Genomic DNA, 20,181 nt, shown 5'->3' with positions numbered 1-20,181 from the left:
CATGATGTTACATTCTGCAGAACAGCCAATATATTGAAACATTCCTATTCTCTAGGTAGACCTTATTTCTCATGGTTCTCTACTATTAATTGATCTTTTATTGAAGTAATTGGACATCTCAATAGTCATTAATCCTTTTATCCATCTGTATTCACCTGAATTATCATAAACAAGGATCAATGAATAGTAATTAAAATTAAATCTACACATTTAAACAGTCAAAGCTCTTAAAAACTTAATCCTTGTACACTTCTAGGGAGAAAATGCAATAAAACAACTGTCACCATGTCAATTGGCAAATTGAGCCAGTTGTTCCTTTGTTTTTTTTTTTGGATGGCTAACTTTGGTAAAAGTGTTCCAAAAGAATAACAACAACAACAAAAATACACACATCATGAGCTTCTCAGTTTTTATATGTATACTTGTTAAAATGGGCATTCTGATTCAGTATTTACACCAGGAGGTCCAGAATTTTGCATTCCTGATGAGCTTCTAATGGCTACACAGTTAGGAATTCCATGAAAACCACTTTGAGTAGCAAGGATCTAGAATGCGTAATCTAGATAATTTACAGAATGCTTTCATTTTACCTTAAATCAAAATCTAACCCTTCACATTTTAATGAACACTTTTTGAGTACTTACTATGATTATTGACTAGAAGGGCCAAGATTATGTATGGGCTTTAGACCAACTACATCAGCATCATGTGAGAACGCACTATAAAGGCAAACTGAAGCCAGACGAGGTGTTCACACCATACCTACCTGCATCCCCAGCATTTCAGAGGTTGGCAACACACATCCACACCCTTGCTCACCAAGTGAGCAAATCAGTGGCTATGTACAAATCTCCTTTCATTGCCTTAGTCTCAGTAGCATAACATGGTTGGGCTGCTTCATCAATAAATACCACTAACTATACAGTGAGCACCAAACAAAACAAAACAAAAAAGCACGACACACAGCATGGCATTCAAAACAACAGAAGAAATGCAGATTTCCTAGGAAAGATCAGGCCAGGCTGTTTTCATAGAAAGCCTTCTGAAGATGGTGGCATGCAGTTTGTACTCTGTCAAGAGATCACAAGGTGACTGAGTATGAAGTGCTTGAGAACTTCCATCCCTATCGCTTCTCAACCTACTAATTGATAAAATATATGCCATCGTAGAAAAAACAATTACAAAGCTGGATTGTTGATTTGCCAAGTAGGAGAACGCAATCCCATGAAGAATTTCAGTGTTTTTCTCTGGTTGCAAGATGTGAACTTTCCACTCCAGGCCATACTAGACACCCACCATTCTACTGCTCGAACGATTTTCGAAGGTCTGTACGATGCCTTATTTGTTTGTCTAACTGTCCAGTTAGGCCATTAAAGTACAAAAAAAGATAAAAACCTGGGATATTAAGCTACACTGACTGGTCCTATCTCTGGAGAAAGGGTAAAGTGCTCGGCTTTCAACATTATGCCAATCACATCCCTCAGAATGCATCTCACCTCCAGCTCTTACTCCTCCGCCCACACAGGTACTTATCGCCATCGCTACAAGACTGGAACACTAGGCGCATACTGCGATGTCAGACACCCGTCTCCTTTGTTTCCCGCGCCGCACACCCGCAGACTCTCCTTTGGTGAAGTTTGGCTCTCCCAGCTTCCGTAGTCCCCGCCCCTAGCAACGCTCGGGCTTGTGTTAGCAACTAGAGTGCGCTGGGTGCCTTGGTCCTGCCGTGGGTAGTAACTGCAGTTGGATGTCCACTATGTTGCAGTGGCGGGGGTCACGACCGGACTTTCGAGGTCTTTCTCCTCCCTAGCTTAGGTTGCGTAGTGTGTTTTCTGCCAGGGCTCGTGGGTTCCGTGGCTGCGGACGCACCTAGGACCTCAGGCTCCTACGCTGAGCCATGTCCACCGCGGAGGCCTTGGCTACGACGGCCGACGCCGCCGAGGCGGGCGGCAGGAGGAAGACCGGCAGTCCCCGCACAATCCCGGTGTTTGGGGTGGCGATCCCGAATGAGGAGATGCAGGTACGGCGGGGCTGTGCAGCAGGAGTGGAGAGGGGCGTGAAGCTCCGGGGCAACCGGGTAGAATGAGGACCAAAGTGAGACTTGGGAGCCTGTGGGATGGAGATAATGATAGCCCAGCTGGTCCCTGGAGGCCTTGCGGCTAGTAAAGGGGGGCTGGATGTCGTCAACCAACTTGTCTGGGGACTCTAGCTGCGTGGTTTTCATAAGGAGAAAAAACTGCTCTTTGAAATGTGGCCACGAAAGGAAGTGGCATTGATTTGATAACTAGATCTCTGTGGTGGGTTTTTGTCTATCGATCCATTATAAAGTGGCGTTCCCTGGGCTTATCTCTTGCTAAATTGCCTGCTACTGAAGCTTGTATGCACTGGTAGGACAGATGCTGTTTGGAGAGCTGGGCACAATTTTCTTTGTTGTGTTTATTATTTGGTTTCGGGTTTGCTATTGTTATAAATGTAAAGATTATTTATAAAAGTTGGGTTGAGGAACCTCTCTGCCTTGCCCCTACACTAATGGTGTGGGGGCCACTATGGGAATTCGCATTGAGGTGTCACAGCTCCCAAGCTGCGTCAGGAACTCTGTCTCCTGTGTCCACATCCTGGAGCCTTGGAGAGTTACTTGGGAGCAGTCAGTTGGCTGGGACTACTTCTGTGGGAATTGGGTTGTGCTCTCAGAGGGCACTCACACATTTCTGCAACAGCCCGCGGAGCAACAGTACTTTTACATAAAGAGGGAATGCCAGGGGAATTTACCTAATCAGTTTTGTGGAGTTATTCCTTTACAAGATCGGAGAAGTGTACGCGATCACAGCTTTCCACTCTCTGGGCTACAAGGCAGCTCAGCATTGCCAGTATACTAAGAAGTAGGTGAGTTTGGCTCTCATTTTTCTTTGGGCAAAGATTACATGACAAAGACAAATGGGTTTAAAGAAATACCTTCAGTGGATTATTGCAAAAGAAAAAAAAAGTCCGTGACATAGGAAGTAACGTAGCTGTATGTGTCTTGTGGTTCCTCTCTCTCCTTCTATGAGTACTTATATTTTCAGAAAGTACTGGGAGAATAAAAAGACAATTTCCTAAATAAATGGGATGGAAAAAAATTCAGAATTAGGAGAAATCTCAGTGATCTCTCATTCCTCTTGGATGTTTTGTTTGCAGTTGCTTTTACAAATAAGTGCTTTTAAATCCACTAGGAATTAACTGTAGCCATTCAGTTCCTTTACTCACTGGCTGGCCTGGTGTTCCTAGTAATAACCATTAGCCCTCTGTTCCAAGTCATCGGAGAAAGACCTTTGGACACTTAATATCTCCAGTCCATTTAAAGCATTCCACTTTTGCTTCTATTCAAGAGACAGCTAAACTACATCACCAGCTATGAAATCAAAGCCACGTGGAGATAATAGTGGAAATTAAGATGGAGATTATGATAGCACTGATGCTCATTGTGTTCTGCTTAGTGAGGGCCTGGAGACTGCTCAGTGGATATGGGTGATAGATAGCCTGGCTTCCATACCCAAGAATCCATGTTCGAAGGGAATAACTGACTCCTCAATATGTTCTCTCACCTCCACACCCTCCTCCCTATACAAAGTAAATATAAACATAAACACCGTTTAAAAATGTCAGTTGTAAAGACTCTGTAGAGCTTAAACATAAAAAAGAGTATATATAGTGTCCCATATACTGAGATATTTAAGTTTTATTTTTCTTTATTTTGGGAGGCAACTAAACCTTGGGATATTTATTTGTCATTAAAACTCATGGAGTATCTGAAATTTTAAAAGTAGCAGCTAAAGATTTTCTGCTATAAAGATGCTATTTTTCCTACATATGCTTCTAAGGGTTACTTTATTATAGACCTAATTTTGAAGCATTCAAGTCACCCTAGCATGAGTATTTTGAATGTTGTGATGTCTTTGTTGTGATTTTCATAGATGTTCTACTTGAGCATTCTAACCTTATTTTTATAAGAATTTTGACTCTGCCTACAATAATGATTATTAAAGCTTTATGAAAACTATCATTTTTTAGATTTCCAAATAATAGAATCGTACTAAAATTTAGTGATTAGGTTTTTCCCCCATTTATTTATTTATTTATTTATTTATTTATTTATTCTCTTTACATCCTTATCGCAGCCTCCCTCTCAGTTCTCCCCACAGCTCCTTCTCCCATCCTTCTCTGAGGAGAAGCCTGCTCACCCCCAAACCCCTAGCCCCAGGTATCAACCCACCCACCCTGCACATCAAATCTCTGCAGAAGTAGGCACAGCCCTCTCCCACTGATGCCAGATGAGGCAGTTCAGTTAGGGAAACAGGATCTGCAGGCAGGTAGCAGTCAGGGACAACCCCTTGCCCCTGCTCCAGTTGTTGGGGGACCTGCATGAAATCCAAACTGCTACATACGTGCAGGGGGCCTAAGTCCAGCCCATGATCAATTTTTATTTATTTTATTTGGTGAAGTTGCTCCCCTTTTCTAAGTTGTGTTCTTCACCTGTGAAAGAGATTTGTAACTGCCTTTCTCCTAAATTATTTTAAGAACGATTTGTGACTCATTTAGCACCATGCTCATCACACATATTGTAAGGATCACACATATTGATGGCTCTAATCACGAGTTTTTCTATTTTTGTTCTTAATAAACCCTGATTATGTTGACAGGGTAGCTAAACCTTTATTAGATCTGGTGTTGTGAGGTTGCTTTTCTAGAAATAGTCCCAGGACCCTTATCTCTGTTCAAGAAGATAAGGACATTAGGCACTAGAGGTGAAGTCCTTATTTTCTAAGAAAGCGGATACACGTAGCAATGCAGTTTTCATTGAACCAGTGGAAATCATGAGCATCTAATTGGTTACTCTTGGTCTGTTTCAGATCTGCCTCTAACAACCTCCTGTATTCTAAAGAGCTTCCCAAACCCAGTGTGTGCATAAAGATCATGGGGATCTTACAGAAATGCAGATTGGGGGTGGAATTTCATGTTCTCATTTCCTACAAGATGGTCAGAGAATGCTGATGCTGTTAGTGGAGGGGCCCATTTCCCAATCTGAGTAGCAACTCTTAGTGGATTACAGCAGGAGGATGGCATAAACAAAGTAGTTTCATAACTAATTCCTGGAAAGGTTGACAGAAATAGTTTCCTGTGTTTCATATTATAGAACAATAGGAAGGAAACAAAATTCCAGCCCTCCCCCAACTAGATCAGGTAGTATTATGTTTAAAAAAAAAAAAAAAAAAAGAATAAGAAAAAAAGAAAAGAAAAGAAAAGTAAGAGGCTCCAAGTGGGGCTTCCAAAGACCTGCTTGCTCTCCTTTCCTCTTTCCTGACCACAGACGCCATAGGACCCAAACTCTCAGACCTTTTGGCCTGTGTATTGGTTCACATTTCTTCTCTGCCCAATCTATTGTCTTTAGACAGCATTTCACACTTTGTTATACTTCCCCTAGAACATGTTCAGTTCCATTCAAGATACTGTTGCTTCCCATATCTAATAAGATTGCCTTTTAAATGACTTAATGTCTCTAGCTTTTCCCCTATTTATAAAAGCAGCCTGTATTTGATAAGTGTTCCCCCACCCCTAGATGACCTTCACAGCCTTCTGGGAAAACTTTTGGGACCACTATGCATATCTGGGCCCTATTGCACATCTCCTCTGCTATAATCTCCAGCATGAGACCCTAGAGTATGCCCTGAAGTCCCCCTAAAGCACCTGTATCACTGACCTGGTGCTGTCTAAGCCCAGTGCTGGCCCTGGGTGTCCCTGTTCTATTTTTCTATCTGGATCTGATGCTCTGCTTAACTTCATCTCCATGAGGACAGAATCTTACTGGTCTTTTTCTGCAGCATTTTTAGTGTAATACCCAGTCCAATACCAAACAAATGGTAGGTATTACAATTTGTAGGAGGTGGTATTACGTAGTTAGAATGCATGGCTGCTTCTCTTCTTGTATATTTCTCTAGTCTCAGCCTATCTTCAGGGACTGCATCTCCTCAGACAGGATACATTTCCTGTTTATTTTCATCCTTATTTATCTATCTCTGCAGGAATAGTTTTAGCTTTGAATCATGCCACTTCTTACCTAATTATAGGCTAGTTTATGTTAATCATTGCTTCATTTTAGATGCTTTCCATTAGATTATGTCTTCCTTATGGACAGAAACCTAGTTACGTGCCTTTCCCTGCGCTCCTTTACTCTGGGTTCAGAGTAGAAACTTAAGTCCAGAGCTTTACAAGCTAGGTTCAGTCACTCTAACCTTCTGGTTTCTCAAGTTTGCCAAGTGCTCCAGGCCCTAGGCCTTTGCATGCTCTGTGCCCACTGCATGGACATTAACCTTGCTTTATTCATGGGTTATTCCCTTACCTCCTCTAACATTTTACTGAAATGGTACCCTTTCTGTGAGTCAGCCCTTCACTGACTACTGGGTATGAAATTATACCTTTCACACAAACCAGTACTTTATAACCATTTAATTTTCTCCAGAACATTGTCCTCTTACTCTGTACTGTAGAATTTGCTGATTTAATGTTCCCCATAGAATATTGTTTATGGAAGCAGATTTTGCATTTTTCATTTTCATGTCATTAGCACCTAGAACAGTTAGTGTGTACATCAACTTTGTGGTTGTGATTAGTTGTCTAATTTACCCTAAACCTTTGGTTACTACATTGAGCCCATGATTCAGAAGCCTGGGCCCAGGTTTCATCAGGTGTCTGGATCCTCATACCATTCTGCAGCTAAAATATGATAAGCTTTGTTATTCAGAGTGGGAAATGGGGTCCTTAGTAGGCATGGCATGACTGGAAACTTGTGAAAGAGCTCATCCTCAGCCCTAGCACAAACCTCTTCCCAGCACTGTGTCTCATGTCATTCCTCAAGGCAGACACTCATCTTTTTCCTTCTTCCCTACTCAGCATCCCATCACTTACTAATCCTGCAAACTCAACCTCCTGGGTGTCTTTGTTTCTTTTTCATTTAGTTATTCAGTTTACATCCTGACTGCAGCCCCCCTCCAAGTCCTACCCTCACCAATCCCTCCCCCCATTACCACTTCCCATTCTCTTCAAAGAAGGGAAAGCCCCATTGGGTACCACCCCACTCTAGGACATCTAGTCCCAGCAGAACTAAGCACATCCTCTCCCACTGAGGCCCAACCAGGCAGTCCAGGTAGGGGAAGGAGATCCAATGGCAGGCAACAGAATCAGAGACTCCAGTTGTTGCAGGAGCCACTTGAAGACCAAGGTGCATATTTGCTACAAATGTGTAGGGGGCCTAGGTTCACCCCCTGCATGCTCTTTGGTTGGTAGTTCAGTCTCTGTGATTCCTCCATGGTCCCAGATAAATTGACTCTAAATCCTGTGGTGTCCTTGACCTCTCTGGCTTGCTTATTTCTGTCCTCCACTCTTCCACAAGACTTCCTGAGCACCACCTGATGTTTGGCTGAGGGTTGCTGCATGTTTCCATCTACTGCTGCCTCTTGGAGACAGTTACGTTATTCAGAAATTATAACACAAATAATGTTTGTCTGTATCTATATCTGAATCCATAAAATCTGGAAAAGAAACAGCAGAAAAAGAGAAAGAAAGTACAAGTAAGCACAGCTGGCAGACACTGTTAAAACTGTATCTCCAAAGGCAAAATTCTGTTTACCAAACTATTTGTTAATGGTTAAAATAACAGTTTAATACTTATATTTAACAATTGGCATGGCTTCCAAGGCCCCAGTCATGCCTAAGGAGCTTTAAAAATCTATGGCTGCTATGGAACTGAGAGTCTCTTTTCTTTGAGGGTGGACACTGACAGGTTGTCCATGCCAGATTTGTTATCCTAATAGCTGTGTACATATGAGTAGCTTTAATTTGACTCGGAATGTTAAAAAAAATAAAAAGACATGGAAGCAGGAAGGAAGATACAGTGGGGAAAAGGGGGAGAGGTCACGAAGGTGGAGAGAGGGAGTGGGTGCACATATGATTAAGATGCATTATATACATCTATGAAATTTTCAAAGAACGTCTGTGTGAGGTTGTGGGAGGGGATAGGAAGGTGGGTGTGGTCATGTGTGTGCTTGACTTAATTTCTTCAGCCTCATGCTGTGGAATAATAAGAGCTGTGTGTTTTCAGGGTGTTTTCAAGCCTATGGACCTTAATCGTATCCTCAAACTTCTTGAAGAGGATGATAAGGTGAGTAACTTTTGAGATGCTCTTGCTATATCGCTTAGAAAACTGTATTTCCATGAACAGTAATAAGCATTCCCTCTGATGTATTCTGTGTTTATTTCTCTTTGGTGAAAACTTTTCCTACAGTGTCCGTTCTATGTTCAAAGAATTTGGATTTAGTATGAGAAACAATTTATTTTCATAAGAGGGTCCAACCCATCCATGTTGGCTATAGTCAAAGATCTGCAAGAGTAAAAGAAGGACTCTCTATGATAGGTTAATATTTCAAGACTAGAGAAAGAGTGATCTATCTTGTCAATAATTCTTGCCAAATACAACTGGAAAAAAGACATAGTAGCAAGGGGACTAATATAAGATATATAATATGAGTCAGACATGTAAACAGATATATATATATATAGATAGATAGAAAGATAGATGATTTGTCCTAATAAAGATGATGATAGTACAAAGAAAGTAATACTTCTTATTTAAGAAGACTTAGAACTATAATGGGAAAACATAATTGTGTTTACGTACATGGTCATACACAGTATTTTCCTGATGTTACCCAACTATTGATAACAGCCTCAGAGACAGCACCTAATATGGAACGACATATAGTCATTTTCAAAGGTGAATGCACATTTTCAGTAAGTAGGAAATCTATTGACTCAAAGATAGCCTCCAAAACAAAGTGACATACTATGATTAGTAAACACAAACATTTAGCTATTACTTTAACATTTTTAGGCTCTACTTCTTTATAGAGAAGAAAGAAAAACCACTAAGAATAATTTATCTTTTGATAACTGTCTTTTGTGAATTTCAAATGTTTGAATTGCAAATATACCTGCATTAAAAAAAATAAAAATAACTATGAGGGTTATTTGTTTTTGTTTTAAAGCAGAGTGGAAAATATAGATGATGCCAGTGCTTTTCATGAACAGTTTAAATTGAGGGGGCTAGAAGCAGACAAGATAGCTCAGTGGGTAAAGGCAATTGCTACCAAGCCTTACTATTTGAGTTCAGTCCTTAGAACTCACATGGTGGAGGGAGAGAACAAACCACTGAATATTGTCCACAGATGTCCTTATGTGTGCCATCGAAAGCACACACACACACACACACACACACACACACACACACACGTGCGTGCGCGCGCACACACACACACACACACACAATGGGTGAATGTAAGATGAAATGGAAAGAACACATGCCGTGGTTTGGGGTTTTGTTTTTGTTAAACACAAGAGTTTGAAAGCACATTAGTGTTTAGATGTTTATTAACTGTACCCAAAGTTTATAGGATTCACTGAACTCTTATACAGTAGAATTAACATTCAGAACAGAAGCTGTGAGGCTTCACATAAAATTTTGTTTCTAGTGTATTTTTGCATTTATCCATCACCAAAACAGAAAGAACTCATTACTAGAAAAACGGTTTTCTCTACTTTGTCTTTGATGACTCCCATCCATTGCTGCACTCAGTTCTTCTTAACCCCTTGTATTCAGCCTTGCTTGTTCTCTTTTCTTTATGTGATATGGTGCCCACAGATACATTTGATTTTTTTATTGCTTTTATTTTTTTACAGTCCAGTTGTTACCCCCTCCCCGTTCACTCTCCCACAGTTCCTTCTCCCCACTGTCTCCAAAAGGATGTACCCCTCACCCACCCCCACCATCCTCTACCTGACCTTATCCCACCAGGCCTCCCCACTGGGGCCTCAAATCTCTCAAGGGTTAGGCACATCTTCTCTCACTGAGGCCAGACCAGGCAGTCCTCTGCTATATATGTGTCTGGGGCCTCAGACCAGCTGTTGTATGCTGCCTGGTTGGTGGCTCAGTGTCTGAGAGATCTCAGGGGTCCAGGTTACTTGAGACTGCTGGTCTTCCTATGGTGTTGCTCTTCTCCTCAACTTCTTCGAGCCTTTCCCTAATTCAACCACAGGGGTCCCTGACTTCTGTCCATTGGTTGGGTGTATCTGTGACTGTCTCAATCAGCTGCTTTTTGGGCCTCTTGGAGTACAGCCATTCTAGGCTCCTGTCTGTAAGCACATCATAGCATCAGTCAGGCCTTGGAGTCTCCCCTTAAGATGGGTCCTAAATTGGGCTGGTCCCAAATTGGACCTCCTTTCCCTCAGTCTCTTCTCCATTTTTGTCTCTGCTGTTCTTTTAGACAGGAACAATTCTAGGTCAGAGTTTTTGACTGCGTGATGGGGTTCATCACTCCACTTGATCTCCTTTCTACTGGAGATGGGCTCTCCAAGTTCCCTCTCCACACTGTTAGGCTTTCATCTAAGGTCCTTCCCTTTGAGTCCTGAGGGGCTCTCAACTCCCTGGTCTTTGGTACATTCTAGAGGGTCCCTCCACCTCCCCCCCCTCGAGGTTGCATATTTCCATTTATTCTTCTGACCCTCAAGGCTTCTCTTCAGTGTCCCCTATGATTCCTGATCATGTTCCCTTTTTCCCTTCCCCTTCTTCGCTCCCACCTAGGTCCCTCCCTCCTCCTGTCTCCCATGAAGAGTCCTCACTTGGGCCCTTCTGCTTGCTAACCTACTTGGATTGTATTCTATACTTTTTTGGCTATTATCCACTTATTAGTGAGTACATACTATACATGTCCTTTTGAATATGAGTTACCTCACTCAGGATGATATTTTCTAGTTCCATCCATTTGTTTGCAAAGCTGATGATGTCCTCATTCTTAATAGCTGAATAGTATTCCATTGTATAGAAACCACATTTTCTGTATCCATTTTTCCATTGTGAAGCATTTGTGTTCTTTCCAGCTTCTAGCTATCATTGATAAGGCTGCTGTGAATATAGTGGAGCATGTGCCCCTGTGGTATGGTGAAGCACATTTTGGGTATATGCCCAGGAGTAGTTTAACTGGGCCTTCACGTAGATCTATTTCCAGATTGATTTTCAGAGTAGTTGTACCAATTTCCAACCCCACTGGCAATGGGGGAGTGTTCCTCTTTCTCTACATCCTCCACATTTCTTTAAGTGCTTCTAGGCCATTTGAGATTCTTCTGTTATGAATTCTCTGTCTATACCCCATTTTTTGATTGGGTTGTTCGGGTTTTTTGGTGGTTAGCTTCTTGAATTCTTTATGTATTTTGGATATCGGCCCTCTATTGAATGTGGGATTAATTTCTCAATCTGTAGGTTGCCAATTTGTCTTATTGACTATATCCTTTGCCTTATAGAAGCTTTTCATAAGGTCCCATTTATCAATTACTGATCTTAGAGCATGAGCCATTGTAGTTCTGTTTAGGAACTACCTCCTCACCCTCCATGCCAAAGAGCTCGAGGCTCTTTCCCATTTTCTCTTCTGTTAGATCCAGTGTGTCTGTTTTTATGTGACAAATATGGATCTATTTTCATTTTTTCATATACCAACTGTCAGTTACACCAGCACCATTTATCAAAGATGATTCTTTATTCCATTGTGTATTTTTGGCTTCTTTGTCAAAAATCAAGTGTCCATAAATATGTGGTTTTATTTTTGGATTTTAATTTTATTCCATTGATCAACCTGTCTGTTTCTGTACCAATACTATGCAGTTTTTAAATCACTATTGTTTTGACGTACAGCTTTAGGTCAGGGATGGTGATTCCCCCAAAAGTTCTTTTATTGTTAAGAATTGTTTTCATTATCCTGGGTATTTTGTTTTTCCACATGAAACTGAGAGTTGCTCTTTCCATGTCTTTGAAGAATTGTGTTGGAATTTCGATGGGGATTGTGTTGAATCTGTAGATTGCTTTTGATAGGGTGGTCGTTTTTACTAAGTTAATCTTACCAATCCATGAGCATGGGAGATCTCTCCATTTTCTGAGGTCTTCTTTGATTTCTTTGAGAGACTTGAAGTTCTTGTCATACAGATCTTTAATTTGTTTTATAGATTTACCTCATAATATTTTGTATTATTTGTGACTATTATGAAGGGTGTTGTTTCCCTATTTTCTTTCTCAGCCCATTTATCATTTGTGTAAAGGAAGGCTACTGATTTGTTTGAGTTAATTTTATATCCAGCCACTTGGCTGAAGTAGTTTATCAGCTGTAGAAGTTCTCTGATAGAATTTTTGGGGTCCCCTGTATATACTATCATATCATCTGCAAATTGTGATACCTTGACTTCTTCTTTGCCACTTTGTATTCCCTGATCTCCTTTTGTTGTCTTATTGCTCTAGCTAGAACTTCGAGTACTGTATTGAATAGATGCAGGGAGAGTGGGCATCCTTGTCTTATTCCTGATTTTAGTGGCATTGTTTCAAGCATATCTCCATTTAATTTGATATTGGCTACTGGTTTTCAGTATATTGCTTTCATTATGTTTAGGTATGGGCCCTGAATTCTTAGGTTCTCCAATTCTTTTAACGTGAAGGGGTGTTGTATTTTGTCAAATCCCTTTTCTACATCTAATGATATGATCATGGGACTTTTTTTCCCTTTGAATTTGTTTATATAGTGGATTACATTAATGGATTTTCATATATTGAATCAACCTTGCATCCCTGCGATGAAGCCTACTTGATCAAGGCAAATGATGGTTATGATGTGTTTTTAGATTCAGTTTGCAAGAATTTTATTGAATATTTTTGCATCAATCATAAGCGAAATTGGTCTGAAGTTCTCTTTCTTTGTTCTTTGTGTGATTAGGGATCTGAGAAACTGTGGCTTCCTATAAGGAATTAGGTAGTCTTCCTTCTGTTTCTATTTTATGGAATAGTTTGAGGAGTGTTGGTATTAGCACTTCTTTGAAGGTCTGTAAAATTCCATCCTAAAGCTATCTGGCCCTGGGTGTTTTTGTTTGTTTGTTTGTTTGTTTGTGTTTTTTTGTTTGGGAGGTTTTTGATGACTTCTTCTATTTCATTAGGGGATATGGGCCTGTTTAGATAGTTTACCTGCTCTTTATTTTACTTTGGTACATTGTATCTGTCTAGAAAATCATCCATTTTATTTAGATTGTCCAGTTTTGTTGAGTATAGGCTTTTGTAGTAGGATCTGATGATTTTTAAATTTTCCTCAGTTTCCATTATTATGTCTTCCTTTTCATTTCTGTAATTTGAATACTATCTCTATGCCCTTTAGTTAGTTTGGCTGGGGGTTTATCTATCTTGTTGATTTTCTCAAAGAACAAGCTTTTGGTTTTGTTGAATCTTTCTATCCTCTTTGTTTCTATTTGGTTGATTTTGGCCCTGAGTTTGACTATTTCCTGCCTTCTACTACTCTTGGATGTGTTTGCTTCTTTTTGCTCTAAAGCTTTCAGACATGATGTCAAAAGTTGCTAGTGTAGAATTTCTCTTATTTCTTTATCAAGGCACTTAATGCTATGATTTTTCCTCTTAGCCCTGTTTTTAATATGTCCCATAAATTTAGGTATGCTGTGTCATCATTTTCACTTAAATCCAGGAAGTCTTTAATTTTTGTCTTTATTTCTTTCCTGACCAAGTTATCACTGAATAGAGAACTGTTCAGTTTCCATGGGTATGTGGGTTCTCTGGGGTTTTGTTTGTTTGTTTGTTTTGGTTTTTGGTTGTCTGTTTGTTTTAGTTTTTTGTTGTTATTGAAGTCAAACCTTAGTCTGTGATGATCTGATAGGATGCGTGGGATTATTTTAATCTTTTTGTATCTGTTGAGTTTTTTTGTGACCAATTATATGGCTAATTTTGGAGAAGGTACCATGAAATGCTGATAAGGTATATTCTTTTCTTTTAGGGTGAAATAGTCTGTAGGTATCTGTTAAGTCCATTTGGTTCACATCCTGTAATAGTTTCATTGTGTCTCTATTTAGTTTCTGTTTCAATGACCTGTCCATTGATGAGAGTTGGGTGTTAAAGTCTACCACTATTATCTTGTGGAGTTCAATGTATGTTTTGAGCTCTAGTAAAGTTTCTTTTATAAATGTGGGTATACTTGCATTTTGGGCATAGATGTTCAGAAATGAGACTTTCTCTTGATGGATTTTTCTTTTGATGAATATGAAGTGTTCTTCCCTATCTCGCTTGATAACTTTTGGTTGAAAGTCTGTTTTATTGGATATTAGAATGGCTTGTTTTTTGAAATCATTTGCTTGGAAGACTTTTTCCAGCCTTTTACTCTGAGGTAATATCTGTTTTTGTAATTGAAGTGTGTTTTTGTATGCAGCAAGATGCTGGATCCTGCTTCATATCAAGTCTGTTAGCTTATATCTTTTTATTGGGGGAATTGATTTCATTGATATTGAGAGATATTAAAGACACATGATTCTTAGTTCATATTATGTTTGTTGTTGTAGGTGACATTATGTGTATGTGCTTCTCTCCTTTTGGTTTTGTTGTGAGATGATTAATTTCTTGTTTTTTCTTTGGTGTAGTTACTCTCCTTCTCTTGGAGTTTTCCTTCTAGAAACCTCTGTAGGGTTGGACTGGTAGATAGATATTGTTTAAATTTGGTTTTGTTGTGGTATAGTTTGGTTTCTCCATCCATGATGATTGAGAGTTTTTCAAGTTATAGTAGCTTGAGCTGGTGTTTGAGTTCTCTTAGGGTCTGCATGACCTCTCTCCAGGCCCTTCTGGCTTTTAGGGTCTCTGTTGAGAAGTCTGGAGTAATTCTGATAGGTCTGCTTTTATATGTTACTTGGACTTTTTCCCTTACAGCTTTCAATAGTCTTTCTCTGTTCTGTGCATTTAGTGTTTTGATTATTAAGTGATGAGAGGATTTTCTATTCTGGTCCAATCTATTTGATGTTCTATAGGATTCTTGTACATTTATGACCACCTCTTTCTTTAGGTTGAGAAAGTTTTCTTCCATAATTTTGTTGAAGACATTTTCTGGTCCTTTCAGCTGGAAATTTTTACTCTCTTCTATTCCTATTATTCTTAGATTTGGTCTTTTCATTGTGTCCTGAATTTCCTGGATGCTTTGGGTTAGTTTTTTATGTTTTGAATTGTCTTTGACAAATGTGTCTCTATCTTCTAAGGTATCTTCTACACCAGAGATTCTCTCTTCTATCTCTTGTATTCTGTTATTGATGCTTGCATCTTTAGTTCCTGACCTCTTTCCTAAGTTTCCTATTTCCAGGTTGCCTCTATTTGTGTTTTCTTTATTGTTTCTACTTCCATTTTTAGGTCTTCAACTGCTTTGTTCAATTCCTTCACCTGCTTGATTGTTTTCCTGTATTTCTTTAAGGTATTTATTTGTTTACTCTTTAGGGGGTTCTATCTCTTTACCTGTGTTTTCTTGTATTTCTTTCAGTGAGTTATTTATATCTTCCATAAAGGACTCTATTATCTTGAGATAGGATTTTAGGTCAGCATCCTGGTTTTCAGGTGTGTTGGTATATTTAGGGGTTGCTGTGGTGGGAGAACTGGGTTCTGATGGTGCCAAAGTTTATTGGCTTCTGTTACTTATGGTCTTATGCTTGCCTCTTTCCAACTGGTTATCTCTGGTGTTAATTGGCCTGGCTGTGTGTGTGTGGAGCCAGCCTCTTGTGTCCCTGGGTTGTTGCCAGTCTCTTGGGAGCCTTGTGGCCCTGGCTATAGCAGATCTCCTGGGAGGCCTTCAGAATGTGGGGTCTTCAGAGGGGCATGTACACCGATGATCTGTTGCCCTGGCTGTAGCAGATCTCCTGGGAGGCCTTCAGACTGTGGGGTCTTCAGGGGGACAGACAAGCTGATGATCTGCCCCAGCAGGAAGGAGGTAGAGTTCAAGTGGAGGGGATGGGTCTCAGGTCTACTGGACTCCTCAGAGTTCCAGCTGCTGTGGTTACTTGGGAGAGTCCCTTACCTGTTGCCCTGGGTGGAGCAGATCTCCTGGAGGCCTTCAGATTGTGGGTCTTCAGAGGGGCAGACAAACTGATATTTTGCTCCTGCAGAAGGCATAGGCCACTTGTTTTATATATATATGTAATATATAAATTTTATATATATATGTAATATATAAATTTATATATAAATGTGTGTGTATACATATATATATACATATGTAGTTACTTTCATGTGTCCATAAACTACATAAATTTTTCAAAATCTTAACTTAATAGCACAAAAGAACTAACAGACCATTTGTTTTAGGATGTCTCAGAAGAAAAACAACTTAATTATATCAAGAAACTGATTCACTGTTATCAGAATGGATTTGTATCCTTTATATATATGGGTATGTTCATGTTCATTTCATTCCTCTGGAAACACTAAAAAATACACTAGATCCCTTCCTATGGTCATGGTAACAAAGTCTCACAAGCCATGTAAGTTTATTACCTGTTTGTTTGTAAGGATCAGAGAAGGGATCCCTATCTGGAACTGACAGAAAAGTGGGAAGCCCATGACTAAGGAGGTCATAGGTCTCAGAGGGGATGTAATTGCTACTGCTGAATAGATGGAATGTTCTTTCATTCAATAGATGGATGTTTTAAACTTTTAAGCCTAGAGATTGCTTCTGTTGTCAGCCTCAGTCAATCAGGCCCGAAAACTTCCTCTTTGCAATGGGTGTCGTATCTCTGACTCGTAAACCATCCAGCTTCTGAGATGACTTGACTATTGCTCAGGCATAGTTGCTTAATACTCTGCCACAGAGGAAGGAGACTAATGGAGCACCTATATCACCCCTTTCAAGGCTTGGGGGAAAATGCAGAGGAGAATAGAAGAAATGTAGGAGCTGGGCGAAGGGGTGCAGTGTTGTGTAGACTTTCCTTCTAATTGAAGTATTCTCTCCTGGAGAAAGGACAGAGGTTGCTAAGGCCCAGGAAGTAAGCGAGATTCCCAAGGTTTAGAAAGCAGAAACTTACAAGATTCGTGTACTCACTCTCCAAGATTATATCAGAGATACACAACTGCTGGGAAGGGGAAGCTCTCCAGCTGGACAGCTGCCTGCACACTGCAAGAAACTCCAGGGGTACGAGTCTGTGAGTCATGACTCAAGATAAAGGACTCACTTCAGTGCTGCAGCTGTCTTTGAGTCATCTACACTCCTGTTAAGCAACTGCTCATATATAATTCTGCAAGTTAGTCACAACAAACTCACTGGCTCATTAAGCTAGACTACATACAACTATTCCTGTAATCTGTTAGCAGTGACCTATCTAAAGTAAACTAATCTGCACATCTCCCAGGAAAAGTCTCATAACAGCTTCCTGGGAAGTGATACTTCATCACTTTGTGAAGTTTTACAACCTCTAAAGCTAGCCTATTAAAAAGGTATTCAGAAGTAGAGCTACTTGCTACCAACTCTCTAAACCTAAAGAAAAACTATGTGTTGTGTTGTGGATTTTCCCTTCATCTCTATTAAAGGTCATATCTGAGGGGTATCATGGATCATTTATGATCTGCTCTTGTCACATCACTGTTGTATTCTTCCAAGCTCTAATCTTATGGACACTATGAAGGGGTTTCCAGTACAGCTCTAACTCACACTCTCTTTCCCTTCCATCTCCTTGTCATGACTTATACCTCCTGGTTGAATCCTGTCATTTCTAGCTGCTTTGAGTGAGTGCTGTGGGAATTAACCACCATATCAGAGGCTAACATGGAAGACGACAGTTTTCTGCCCCTTCCCCTCCTTTAAACAAGACTTTGGAGTCAGCCATGTCTGCCTCTTTTACACAGTGGGCATGCAGAGGTCACCACAGCCTGCTGTCTTTTGGGGACTGCCATACAGTCTCTAGTCTTTGAACCGTTGTCAAAGTGTCTTCATGCTCAAGCTTTAAATTCCAGTCACCAAAAGAATCCCCATTCCCATATCACATAAAAGAAGATGACCAAACTGGGATTCCTCCAGAGATAATCCATTCTGAGACATCTCAACCTTGGCTGCATGCCCTGTCACACATCTCAGAGTATGGAGCTACCACTGAAGCAAGGAGGCACACCACCCCTACTACAGAGAGAAAAGAACCCCTATCGGGATTGTTCACTGGGCTCTGTTCCAACTCTTCTTTGCTTATGTCTGTTCCTGTTTAGGCACCAAGTATGTTATATAATTTTTCTTGGGGAGACATGAATAGGACCTATTTAACCCTGATAAGGCACAGATGAAAAACCAAGTTAACAGTTCTACCCAAGTCTAATGTAGTGAACTATTGACTTCATTGGCATAACTTACAGGAAAATGGATGACTCAGAGAAAGATGCATTACTAAACAGCACTCTCCATCATTAATCACAATGAGCGCTCACAAAGCTACATCCTTGAAACTTTTATGCAGCTCCCCTGGTCATAAATGTCAGCTTTCCAAGACTTGTAAGGTTTACTTCCTAGGTCACATGAGCCTCTTCTCCTTATAGGAATGGATGCTTCAATTCAGAGGAAGTTGAAGTTAACAGAGGTATGTCCCCTCCCAGCCTAAGAAGCTCCTGCAGCAAAGCTAGAGACAATAGCCTTCATCCTAGAGCCTGAAGTCACAAGCAGAATCATCTCCTAAGCCATCAAGCAGAAATCAATGCAATTTGGTTTTATATTAATCATGTTTTTTTGTAAACAGGCAAAATAAAATGTTATTATTTGAAGCTCTAGAAGAGGTTCATTTTGCTTTTATGTGAGCTTTGAGTGAAATAAAATCTAAAACAGTTTTAATGCTAATTAGAAGAAACTGCATCTGAAAAAATTACATTAAAATAGGAACTAATCTATATCTCTATGCATTTGGGTTGAAATAAAGGGATGAAAAATAAAATGTTGCTAAAAGTACAGTTATAAACTGTTCTCTTTAGACTTCAAATGCATTAAAATAAAACTTATACTTAACACAATAGATAGGATTTTGTAAACTTTCTGGGGTAAATTCTTATAAGAAATGTGTTTAAAATTAATAACTTTATTTCCTAACAAAAATATTAAAGCCTCTAAGAGATTTGGCACAGATATTTAAAATTCTGAATCTATGTGCAGAAAAAATTGAAAAGCAGCCCAGGTTTGTAGAACCTGCATCTGACATCATAAAATTGTGTGGGTAAGTTGTTTTTCTTTGGCTTTACTTTGTATTATATGCTTTATTTTATATACAAAGATGTTAGATATATAGTGTATCAAAATAATGAAAAGCAAATTTAAGTAAGTTGGTGACAGGATGTCATGTTTCATTTGATTTTGCCATTTTTGAATGAAGAAGAAAAATTATGTTTGGTACAAATGGGAATATAAATTAGAGGTAAGAGTTACGAAATTATTATGCCTTATGCTCCTTTATTTTAGTTTGTATACCAACTCTGGAAACTCCATGTATGTGTGTGTACATATATAGTATGTACATATAGATCAAATGTACACACATATTTGTATATGTAGGCGCATACATATAAATGCTGCTTTGCTGCCACATAGTGGCTGGTCTAGATAAATGTCTAGATAAATGTTTAAATAGCCACTTTCAGGTCAGTGACTGAAGAAGAGACTTCGTTCCTAATCATCTTCCAAACTTATCTATCAATTTAATATGTTAAATAGCAAAGTGACACTATTAGGGTGTGTGTATGTATGTATATGTGTATATATGTATATATATATATATATATATATATATATATATATATATATATATATATATATATATGCATTCAAACTCTTACATTTAGCAGCAATAAAATAAAAAAATTGTAGTCATTTACATTTAATTCTTTGATATCATAATAAAATAGTGAAAAATAATTAACCAGATGCCTATGTCTGGCCTTACTTTTCAATGAAGATTTATATACAAAGAAACAAATTATTGCTCTAGTGCTTTCAAACAAACTAGAAGTTTTGTGTTGCTAAGTGACTACATAACATACTGCTCTTTTGTGTGGAACTGTGCCGGTTCTAGAGGACTGGGCTCACAGCCTTCCCTCCAGCGTCTGCACCATACAGTGTCTGCAGGATGGCTCCTGGTGTAACATTACAGATCTTTTCACCTATGCTCTTCCCTTCCTGTCTTTGTAAATTATTTACATTATTAATTTTTTAACATGTCCAATTTTCACCTATATTCACACTTCACTAGGCCCAGTCCACCTATATTCACACTTCACTAGGCCCAGTCCACCTA

General features: G+C 39.5%; 1 protein-coding gene across 3 annotated transcripts in view; it reads left to right on the top strand.

Annotated features, from left to right (window-relative positions):
• Nucleotides 1-1,659: 1,659 nt before the first annotated feature.
• Nucleotides 1,660-20,181, top strand: part of Cfap69 (cilia and flagella associated protein 69) — a 77,128-nt gene continuing 58,606 nt past the window's right edge. Inside the window, exons 1-5 of one of the 3 annotated variants that reach the window (XM_031379969.1) lie at nucleotides 1,906-2,020; nucleotides 2,718-2,883; nucleotides 8,132-8,191; nucleotides 16,232-16,297; nucleotides 18,998-19,107. In XM_031379969.1, coding sequence (XP_031235829.1) covers nucleotides 8,147-8,191; nucleotides 16,232-16,297; nucleotides 18,998-19,107 — 221 coding nt within the window. In that variant the 5' untranslated portion in view covers nucleotides 1,906-2,020; nucleotides 2,718-2,883; nucleotides 8,132-8,146. Of the gene's footprint in view, nucleotides 2,021-2,717; nucleotides 2,884-8,131; nucleotides 8,192-16,231; nucleotides 16,298-18,997; nucleotides 19,108-20,181 lie in introns of those variants that run through there. The other 2 variants (XM_031379968.1, XM_031379970.1) reach the window with 2 other exon arrangements.

Source organism: Mastomys coucha, unplaced genomic scaffold (assembly GCF_008632895.1).
Source record: "Mastomys coucha isolate ucsf_1 unplaced genomic scaffold, UCSF_Mcou_1 pScaffold19, whole genome shotgun sequence".
Taxonomy (NCBI): Eukaryota; Metazoa; Chordata; class Mammalia; order Rodentia; family Muridae; genus Mastomys; species Mastomys coucha.
The sequence above is the reverse complement of the archived record's forward strand: the minus strand, read 5'-3'. Positions and strand labels throughout refer to the sequence as shown.